Genomic DNA, 11730 nt, shown 5'->3' with positions numbered 1-11730 from the left:
TGAGTCTGATGATGGCTACAACTACAAGCAGATGATGGCTAGAGATGAACGGCGCTTCAAAATGGCTGATGGAAATGGAGACCACATCGCTGACAAAGAGGAGTTCACTGCTTTCCTCCATCCTGAGGAGTATGAGCATATGAAGGACATTGTTGTGTTGGTGGGTCTGTTATTATTGGCAAGTCGGTTCTATACTAGGTTAAAGTTAATGTGAAGCCTGTTTGTATCCCATTTAACTTCTGTAAACTCATTTCTAACCTGAAGTCTTTTGTGCTCACCAAGGCTGCATTTATTTGATCAAAAATACAGTAAAATCAGTAATATTCTGAAATACTATTACAATTTAAAATTACTCTTATATTTTAACATATTTTATAATGTAATTTATTCCTGTGATGGTAAAGCTGAATTTTCAGCAGCCATTACTCCAGTCTTTAGTGTCACATGATCCTTCAGAAATCATTCTAATATGCTGATGTGGTGCTCAAGTAACATTTCTTATCATCAATATTGAAAACAGTTGTGCTCCATAATATGTGGAAATCGTGATAAAAAAAATTTCTTCATGCCTCTTTAATAAATAGAAAGTTCAGAACATACAGCATTTATTTGAAACAGAAATCTTTTATAACAATACAAATGTCTTTACTCTCACTTTTAATCAAATAAATGCAACTTTTCTGAATAAAAGCATTAATTCTATGCCAAAAAAAAAAAATCTTACTGACCCTAAACATTTGAATGGCAGTGTGTAATAGTGGTAAAATGTTGGATGAAGCATAATTTTATCCACTGAGAATTGGTGAAGTCAAATGAAAGTTAATGAAAAAGTAAAATGGCAAACTTTCTTTTCCTTCATAACGTGCATTGATGCATTTTGCTTAATAAGACCAGGAACATGTATGAAGGACATAAACAAGATCATTTAGATTTTTACATAGTTACTAGGCTTTGTCTGTCTTTTCTGTAACCTGTTTCACTAATCTTTTAATTTTTTCATTAGGAAACTATGGAGGACATTGATAAGAATGGTGATGGTTTTATTGGCCTGGAGGAGTATATTGGTGAGTGAACTACAGTATTAGATATGTTTTAAATTGGAAACTCTCTTACAAAATATTTTAAAAGCTTTAATGTGATTCAGTGTGCATTGCATAAAAATGTAAATTAGTCAGTATAGCTCAACATCGGTTGAATTTTCTTGAATATCAGGCGACATGTACAACCACGAGGATGAAATGGACGAGCCAGAATGGGTGGCAACAGAGCGAGAGCAGTTTTCAGAGTTTAGAGACAAGAACAAGGATGGGAAGATGGACAAAGAGGAGACCATGGACTGGATCCTGCCGGCCGACTACGACCACGCAGAAGCCGAAGCGAAGCATCTGGTATATGAGTCTGACACGAACAAGGTGAGCCGACCTTAAAAACTTAATTTGTCAGCTTTTCGTAAGTTGTAATTGAAATTATTTTAACTGAGTCTGTCACACTGTCTTTCAGGATGGCAAACTCACCAAAGAGGAAATACTCAACAAGTATGATTTGTTTGTCGGAAGTCAAGCGACTGACTTTGGTGAGGCTTTAGTTCGACATGAGGAGTTTTAATTCTTTTTTTTTTCTAGTATAATAGATAATTACTTTTTAACTTGTTTTGGTAAAAGAATATAATTTATTTTATATTGCTTCATCATAATACAACACTAATTCCTGAGATTTAGTTCCCTTTATAGATTGTTTTCCCTTTTTGCACACGGAAATGCATTCATGACTCTACTTAAGATTTTTTTTTTTTACTGTAAAGTGTGTTAGCAGTGTTTTTTTGATCCGTCTTTGGAATCGTGGTCCATGTACAGCATTATTATCATTTCAATAACTGTTTATATGTGAACCTGGACCACAAAACCAGTCTTAAGTCACTGGGGTATATTTGTAACAGTAGCCAAAAAAACATTGTATGGGTCAAAATGATCGATTTTTCTTTTATGCCAAAAATCATCTGGATATTAAGTGAAGATTATGTTCCATGAAGATATTTAGTAAAATTCCTACCGTAAATATATCGAAACGTAATTTTTGATTAGTAATATGCATTGCTAAGAACTTCATTTGGACAACTTTAAAGGCGATTTTCTCAGTATTTAGATTTTTTTGCACCCTCAGATTCCAGATTTTCAAATAGTTGTATCTCGGCCAAATATTGTCTGATCCTAGAAAACCATACATCAATGGAAAGCTTTCAGATGATGTATAAATCTCAATTTCAGAAAATTGACCCTTATGACTGGTTTTGTGGTCCGGGGTCACATATTTGTTTTGTGAAGAGTTTTATTCAGAGCTAGATTCAAGGCAGTTTTATACCTGTTGCTTCTGATCTATGATCAGCTCCCCCTGCTGTTCACAGTCCTGCTCATTAGGATACTGTAAGTACAGAAAGCTCTCAGAATGGCTTCTTCTGAGGGATTATACAGATAGGTATAAAATGCATGTATATATTCACACATGTATATGTGAATATGTATATAGTTTTATACATATAAACACATTATAAACTCACACAGTGTGTAATTGTCTTGGCACAAGCTTTGATTTTAGAGCCATAGGTCATGATCCTCTCAAGGCAATATCCTTTTTTTTCTTTCAATATTTATTTAGAAAAAAACCCTTGACTTATTCAGTCACGCATCCATGAATTTTTATTGATAATAAGATGTTTGTTTTCTTTAATAGACACACTCTCATTGTGCCTTTCACTGAATTTATTTGATTTGGATCTTTAGATTAGGGCTATATGGCTAAAACCTCAAATTGTTTTGGTTTGTAGGGTCCAATCGAACATGTTACTGAATAGTTTGTTGCTTTCAGCTTCATTATTTGAAATACACTATCAATTATGTGAAGTTTGCAATATGTTTGCTATGTTACAAACATAACAACGTACTTTGTGGTCCATTAGTCTTTTGAATGCATTTTATTTTTTCTTTATAAAATGTTTTGGCACCCAGTGGCTTCAGGTGGCTTCCTTCAAGTGGTGCCATTTCAGCACCTACAGATTGTATCTTGAAAACAACAAATTGTCAATAAAACAAAATTATGACTGAAATTTTAAATATTTTCATGTCAGTATTTTACAATAACAATTTGTTTGGTTTCGTTTTATCCCAGATGCAAAGTTAATTTTTGCTTATGTACCTATTCTACTTACTTATTGTAAGTTAATAGAGTAAATATAATTTCAAAGTAATATGTATTATGTTTAAATCTATCATCCTGGATCAGTAGCCTTTATCAGTGTTTAGTGTCATTGATATACTATTACAATTTTTATTAATATTTTGAATTCATTTTAATTTTTCCACTTTTAATTTTAATTAAAGTTTTAGTAATTTTGTTAAATGTTTTCATAATTTTCATTAGTTTTTATTCATTTTTAGTAGTCTATATATGTTTTATTTCAGTTTTAGCTTTAGATATTTTAGTACTTAATGCCTTGGCAACAAGCTGAAATAAAAATATATTTATAAAATATTTTATTTTATTTCAGTCAACGTTTATTTTATTTCAAGTAATAAAAATAGTTTTTTTATGTATTTAGTTTTAATTTAACAACGATTAATTTAATTTAGTTAACGATTATTGCCCTGGCATTTATCAACCGACTTTTCATTGACTGACTAATTACCATTTAATGATGAAACAATGTTGATCTTCCCACCGATGGGATAAAGGCTATTTAGGTTGATTAATAGAAATTAACAGGTAGAAGAAAAAATGCATCAAACAATATAAATCTTTATCCATTCTAAAATTCTAAAATTCATGCACACTGTATGTCTACTTACAACAAAACATGTACAGAAGTAATATAGATACAGATATTTGAGATCCAATGTCATGAAGCCAGTGATTGGACAAAAGCTGTCGCTCATGATTTGTTACCATCAAACTTCCAGTGAACGGATCCTCCGATGCAAACAAGCATATAGACTTGGATAATTCCCTTGTGATCTTGTATATCTTGGCTAATCCAGCCAGAAAGCTGGGCTTTAGTAAGTTCTTTAGAGAAGACGAGAGTAAACCGCTTAGTTATGCTGTGCTGTTTTGTCGAAGCAAGCCGTTTTGATTGGTATGGGCTTTTAGGTTACTAGTTTACTGAAGATCTCATTGTGATAGAATAAATGCTACTATTGAAAATGTAGTCAAAGAGCATTTTTAAAAACAAAATCAGGAATTTCCATTTTCAGTTAGCACAAGTCTCATTTTTATTTATTTTATTTTTATTATTTTTTTAGATTTTCTTGTGAAAGTTGAAAATTAAATATTCTACTTCATCGTCAATGCATAATGCATGTATCTTTGGGACAAAGGGACTCCCTCGACCCTTGACAAGATGTAAAGGTGCAGGATTTGAACAATCAGGGGGAGGATAACAAGAAAACAGGTCCAGAAAAGTTGTAAATGGGGTGTGGAATAATTTATGCGGACACAGAAGAGGTTTCGGTCTTGCTGGAAACCTCTGAGCCCTCATCAATCTTCTTGACAAATACGGTCTCCATGATGTAGGCATTGAACTGGAACACAAAATGACTGAGTATTAGCGTCTGTCTACATGTGTAGTGTTGTTATTCAATGCATATGTGTTGTCCATCTCACCTGTTTGTTCAAGAAGGTGTAGATTAGGGGGTTGTACATGCAGGAGCTCTTTAAAAACAAAGCAGGGATGGCCACCAGACGGTAATCCTTGTTCGCATCATCAGCATAGTCAAAGCACATGGCACTGATGGCATAAGGGCCATAGCAAACTATATAAGAGCCAACCATCACAATAACCACTCTGGACACTTCCTTCTCTGCCTTTTGGGTGGAGGCTGACTCAGCCTGCTGGCCTGCAATCTATGGGTAAATGCTGAAACAATTCAAGCTTGTGAAATATATTCTTATTATATATTCTTATAAAGCATTCACACATTCTGCTTTCAGTCCTGAAAGTCCTACAAATTTTAAAAGAGTGATTTCTGGGAATGTTAAAGTCATATATATTACATATAGTCATATATATTACATATATATTACACACACACACACACACACACACACACACACACACATATATGCATTAAAGTTTAAAATAATACTGAATTTAATTACTAATTATATATTGAATAATTTTAAAGCAATACTGAAAAAAATATATCTGATTGGAAAATTCATAGTAATTAAAATCATAAGAGCTCATGGAAAAATCATGGTCATTTCTAAAGTAAATATACATTTCTCTAGTTATGCTTAATTTTCAAATATTTTACCATCTAGATTTTTCGGTGTGAACATGATTGCTAAAAAGAAGCATTTTAAAAATCTGTATCCAATCGGAAAAGTAATGAAAACAAATGGAAATTTATTGGCTACAAATTGTGAGATCCCTGAGGAAATATTTGACAAAATTGCCAACATTGACAACAATTTGTGCTTCATTGAATTGGAATCAAAGAACATAAAATAGACTTATATAATTAGTTAAGCATGCGCAGAAATTGAAATCAAAAGCCAAAAAATGTAATTATAATTATGAAATAATATGTAGCCTATAATATTATGATAATCCTAAATAATATTGCCTGAATACACGCAATAAAGTAAATCAAATATTTACTTGAAAAAAATATATATCTACAAATGTTTATCTACATTTGTCCACAAGGGTGTATAAAAGCAAAAAGTTGGGATACTTACAGCACGTAGGGCTCCCAGGAGCTGTGAGTAGGAAAAGAAGATTATGGTTATTGGCATGATGAGACAGGTGACCATGAGGAAGTAAGTGTAGCTCTCTGAATAGTACTCCTCGCTTTTTTGTGTACCAGTCAGGTCTGCAGGAGGTGCCGAGACCCTCGGGAATGTATGTAAAGTCAGTCCTTAGAATTACAAATGCATGTTTCCAAATATTTTGCGAAGGAAATTCACCTGGTCCATCCCCAGAACAGAGGAGTGGCACAACCAGCACCTATGATCCAGGTGAACACCACGGCTCCGGCGGCCTGGCCTTGTCCGAACTTGAAGCTTCCGAAGGGTTTGCAGATAACCACATATCTCTCGAAAGCCAGGACAGCCAGTGACCATCCCGTCACAAGACCTGTGAGAAAAAGTCATCCATCAGCACACAATTTTCACAGCAAAGCCATAGAAGAACCATTTTCTGATTCCCCCAAAAAGAAAAACCTTTCAGTGAACAGTTCTTGAACTTTTTCTTAGTGTGAAGAACATTTTAAAAATTTAAAGAACCTTTTTACACTATAAAGAATGTTTTGTGGCTTGGAAATGTTCCATGGATGTCAAACATTCCTCATGGAACCATAGATGCCATTAAAAACGTCATTTTTAAGAGTGTCACGTCTATGCCATTCAAAGTTTGTCGACTCTCCGTCTTACCCGCAATTGATCCCATAGCCGATTCCATCGCACACAACGTATGACCAAGGAAGTAAGAGGAATACTTGGCTTACGGAGAAAGTGTCAAAAATGAAGCCTGCTATAGGGAGATGTTCACCAGAATGTAATTGAGAGGCTGTCAGAGTTTCTTGTACTTCATTGTAACAAAAATGACAATGGCGTTCAGAGGCACACCCACGAAAAATACAAAGCCAATGAAAGCTGCCTGCAGGTAGAAAGCCCACTTGGGGGCCAGGTGATACTGTGGGCCCTCGAAGGGTCTGACTTTGGAGAGGTTCATAATTTAAAAGGCCCACACATCCATGGTTGTTCCTTTAGTGGCCTTGTTCTTGCACGGTGTCCTGGTGGAGTCAATGAGCAGCCTGACTGGCCAAATACTGACGGGATGGCCTTTTATAAAATCCTCAAAGTCTTGCCTGGTGTGAAAAGTTGGGGGTAAATGGAGATGAAAAGGAAGATCATCCTCCGGGTGATCTTCCAGACATGTTGTTGGGATAATCCGTCCTGTCCATGCAAATTATGCTCAACACCCCCTGGAATCTCGCACATGATTAGGCAACACATGTTGCTCTACAAATGCAGAATATCATATGTTTTAGATTGTATTTGAGCATAAACAACAGGGTGCATGCAGCATGTTTAACATCTAGAAAGACACTTCTAAAAGACCATTAATATTCAGTGATATTATTTTGAACTGGTATTAAGCTTGAACTGAATTGAGCTATTGTCTTCAGGAGAGAAGTCAAATTTGTTTCTTAATTGACGAACTTCGCAACATTGACACAACTGAACAGAATTTAAAGGGGTCATATGATGCGATTTCAGGAAATACTTCAACTTCATGCTGTCGATCGCCGGATCGGCTTTCACCGTGGACGAAGCGGAGTCCAGCCCAAGGTCGTCACATGTGGTTGCCGCAGGCATCACAATATGGTAACGGATGTAACATTTCCGTCACACGCTTGAGGAATTCGGCCAATCACAACGCTCTGGATAGCTGGCCAATCAGAGCACACCTCGCTTTTTCAGACCGTTGAGCTTTGTAAAAATCGACGCGTTTCAGAAAGGCGGGGCATAGAGGAGAAACAATAATGTACAGTATGTGGAAAATAATGTGTTGTTTGAACCTTAAACCGCATAAACACATTTCATTACACCAAATACACAAAATAATGTTATTTTTAGCAGCATCATATGACCCCTTTAATAAACTTTGAACTGACTTGAGCTGAATAATGATATTATTTTATTTCTGCTAGCTGCTGTCAGTGGGTAGCAATTAACTTATAGTCAACAACCCAATGAGCCCACATATTGGTTCACATTTGACCTGTATTTTGCTTTCCAATAGCTTTAAATTAAAGTTTCAGATTGGTAATGAATCAATGAAATCAAACTATCTTGGATCTTCAGTTCATGTTTTCTCATTTAATGTGTTGATCTGTGACCAGATCTGGGGACATCTTTGTTGACTTTTGTGATTTCACATAAGAGAACTAATCAAAATAAGGATAACAGAACTAGTTTGCAAGTTATGAACTGTTGGGCCCCATCACTGAGTCTCCTTTAGTATTACTTTACATGCAAGTCCACAAGCAACACATATATCAGAGGTAAACAGCAATGAATAACATTTCTTTCTTTTTTTAAATTTACTTAATTTGAATCATTTGGCCAGTAAATTAAACGAGTTTAACACTTAAAAGTACAACATATTGTATACGTGCCTCAGTCAACTATAGTCCTAGTTATTTCAGAACTTGCAAATCACTTGTTAATCTTTAGCCTATAGCCTAAAGGACACAGTCATTTTTGGTGTTATGAATCGATGCTATAGTTGAATCCTATTTTCTGAAACCTATCTGACTGGATTTATTTAAGTATGTCTGGTAATTCAACAACAAGTTGTCAAGTTGTTTTTCAGAGGATTGTACGATTCTTTTATGATTTAGCTTTTAAGATTTAGGTTCAATGATCCCGCAGTTTTATTGTCTGATAAGAAATGTAAAAATGATCAGTACTATACATTTCTGAATTGGCTAATGCTTTAAAGAAACTTTGCTTGAAAGGTTTTGAAACTTCTAAAGTCTAACACCGAATTATCTCTGTACTGAGTACTAAAACACATGGAAACCACATGGAAGGTAACATAACAGGTAACCTATAGCAGTGGTTCCCAACCCTGGTCCTGGAGGCACCCCAACACTGCATGTTTTGCATGTCTCCTTAATCAAACACACCTGATTCAGGTCATCAGCTCATTAGTAGACTCCAAGACCTGAAACTGGTGTGTCAGAGAAAGGAGACATGCAAAATGTGCAGTGTTGGGGTGCCTCCAGGATCAGGGTTGGGAACCACTGACCTATAGTATTGGTCTAGTTTTTTTGGGCCAAACAAGGTTGTTAATTCTTGGCTTCCATTTCATGAGCAGCAGTATAAGCAGGTGAAAGGCAAACCAAACTCTTGAGGTCCCCAAGCACAAGGATGAGCTGTAATCTGGAAACAAGATTTACATAAACCAATCGCTAAAAATCCCCACAAACCATATTGATCATGTCACAGAGGGATTATGTCCAAACTGGCAGTTTATCTTGTTAGCTAAGACTTAGATTGTGGGTCAACTTTGTTAACTTGGGGAGAGATAAAGAGTGTTAAACTGTAAATCCAATACATCCGGCCTCTTTTTATACACCTCATTTTAGTTCCTTCATTTCTCCTCAGAGAATCTTCCCTTCCCCTCTCTCTCATTACTTTCCTTTGGTTTCGGCATGGTAAGTATTGTTTTTATAGGTTACAAGCATTTGGTTAATGATAATGATTCATTAAAACTGATCAAATTAAGAAATTCATCATAGCCTGATAATTTATTCATTGCTAATGCTAAGTAATGCCTCTTTTGGTTTTGTAAATTCAGTTTATTTATTTTGCGTTCTTTATTTGCATAGACAGAAACAATCAAAACCTAAATTTTGCAGTTCTGTTTAATTGATTGTTTGTAGGTTTTTAATTTGAACTCTCTGGGAGAAATATGTTTTCTGTTTATATACATAGATATACTATGGATTATGTTAACATAATCCACACAAATTTTATAGTATTAATGACCGGCATGTTTGACAATTTACTTATTTTAGTTTATATTGCATTTTTCCCCCCTCCAACTTCTTGATGAAATCAACTGTGCTACTTGTAAAAGTTGAAACAAGAATGCACTTATGTTTGTGTCAGATATTTTGTACAGTGTGTTGATTTTGTAGACTTATAAATGTGGAATGATCTAATTCATGAAAGTCAGAAGCCATCCATTGACCCGGGTTTGTATTGTAACCAAGCTATGTATCTGAGTTGCATGGGTATGATACGACCTGGGTTACAGGAAGGTCATGGACATCCTGGGAATTATAGAGATGAACTGCGTAATGCACCTTTATCAACTTCATATCAGTAAATGATAATTGAACCAAATTTGTTTAAATTCATTGAATGTGTGTGAATAAAAATAGATTGGATTTTTTTATGTTAAAACTGAAATATACATGTATGTGTATTAAAGCCATCTATATGGAATTTTGCTGCTTGGATGATCTTTTTTTATTTTAGTCTGTTATGCCAGTGTGTGAGAGAAGCATGTGTATGTGAGAAGAAGAAAAAAAGAAACAAAAAAAAAAGAAAAGAAACAGATGAAAGAGGGAGACTGGGAAAAAGACACTCGAGAGGTTGAAACTTGTCTGCAAAACAAAATTTGATCTCTGATTTTTTTCATATTATATTTAAAACATATTACATATTAGAAAACAACTAGCTATTTCAGCAAAAGCGATTTTTTAATTCCTATTCCTACTTGTCATTTCACATATATTAATTGAATTTCTATATGCAGAAACTAGTAAATTCAGTAATATGATAAATGTTTGTAAAATATTCTATTTAAAAATGAATTATAGCCTACTAATTTATTTAAAATATAGCCTATTATTTTATTTAAGCACAGAGTCATTCTCAAAACAGTGAAATTTGTAGGATTTGTAGCAGGCTATTCAGATTAGTAGTGATGTGACATTTGAACCGAGGCATCAGAGCTCGTGTCGAGAATAAATGGACGTGCCAGGGCTGCGTTCAGCCCCGACAAAACGGTGCAAAATGTTTTTTAAACTGACATTGTGCCAGCTGTCTCTTTAATACCGCGTGGTTTACATACATGTTGCTGCTGATTGGGTTGACATGTTTGACACACCCACCAAACAAGAGAAAACGTATCTCAAACCCCGTTGCACACCGTTTCCAGGAAACATGTCGTTCAAACCGGAAACCGTAGCAAAACATTGCGCACCTGTTTGAGCTTGAACTTGCCCCAGATGAAGCCTCGATTCGAGGCTTGTGTTGTTAATTTAGAAATCACGTGGCCAATGACAAACGAAACCTTACTTTCTGTCCAATCATGTGGGTGTCGGAATGTTCAAATCCCCAGATCTTACTTTACGAGTAAGTTTTCATTCAGACTTATGCAATTACATTTTTAAATACCCAGTCATACAAGTAATATGAAGAATACAAATTATTTCAGGAAAATAACATATTTGCCATATGCAATTCATATATGCGTACATTATTATTCTATTACATCATATTGATATTCGTACTGGCATTTAATGCCACAGTTTAATGGGTAAATGAATTTATCAGAGAGAGAAATTCAACACACGCACTGTTAGATTTTTATTTTTATTTTTATGGAATATGTGGTGGCTGCTTCGTCCTACGCAGCTTCTTTTACAGGCTTTTGGCTGCTTTATTTTTACTAACCACCAGATGGCGTTTTTTCCAACACTCTCAAAGCTTTGAATCTTTTCCCAGAACAGTCTTCCGTGCTTCATGAGGCTTCATTTTGCCCATCACCACAGATTAGTGTTCAACATCTATGATTTGTTCAGTGACTGATTCTTATGTGCAACTTGTACAGCAGAAATGTAGGTCATAAAGTAAAAATAGCCTATTAATAAATGTAGGGTTAATAACGTAATAAAATATGCTATTAAACCATTGTTTGTCGAACAACAAATGCAATCAATAAAGTGTAAATTACTAGCCATATAATATAGATAATAACAACAGCACAGCAATACTGAAATACAGGAATGAATTGCTTTTATTATTCAGTTCTTTTGGTGAATCAACATTCAGGACGACCAGTGTAGTCCGATTCCCTCACGAATGACTCGTCTGAACCGGTTCTTTTTAGTGAATCAAAACACTTCAGTCGGGGCGGGTACTGACTCATTTGAA

At 35.0% G+C, this 11730-nt stretch overlaps 1 protein-coding gene and 1 pseudogene across 1 annotated transcript in view; one reads left to right on the top strand and one right to left on the bottom strand.

Moving 5' to 3' along the window:
- LOC107694270 (calumenin-A-like) overlaps window positions 1-1947 on the top strand; it is a 2877-nt gene extending 930 nt beyond the window's left edge. Inside the window, exons 3-6 of the mRNA XM_016493918.1 lie at window positions 5-160; window positions 1004-1064; window positions 1213-1412; window positions 1501-1947. Of these exons, the coding sequence (XP_016349404.1) occupies window positions 5-160; window positions 1004-1064; window positions 1213-1412; window positions 1501-1605 (522 nt within the window). The 3' untranslated portion in view covers window positions 1606-1947. The remainder of the gene's footprint in view (window positions 1-4; window positions 161-1003; window positions 1065-1212; window positions 1413-1500) is intronic.
- A 2448-nt stretch (window positions 1948-4395) lies between these two features.
- On the bottom strand, window positions 4396-6748 carry LOC107694271 (ultraviolet-sensitive opsin-like; annotated as a pseudogene).
- Window positions 6749-11730: the final 4982 nt, after the last annotated feature.

Source organism: Sinocyclocheilus anshuiensis, unplaced genomic scaffold (genome assembly GCF_001515605.1).
Source record: "Sinocyclocheilus anshuiensis isolate Anshui unplaced genomic scaffold, SAMN03320099.WGS_v1.1 scaffold1316, whole genome shotgun sequence".
Taxonomy (NCBI): Eukaryota; Metazoa; Chordata; class Actinopteri; order Cypriniformes; family Cyprinidae; genus Sinocyclocheilus; species Sinocyclocheilus anshuiensis.
Note: the sequence above shows the minus strand (reverse complement) of the source record. Positions and strands in the feature narration are given on the sequence as shown.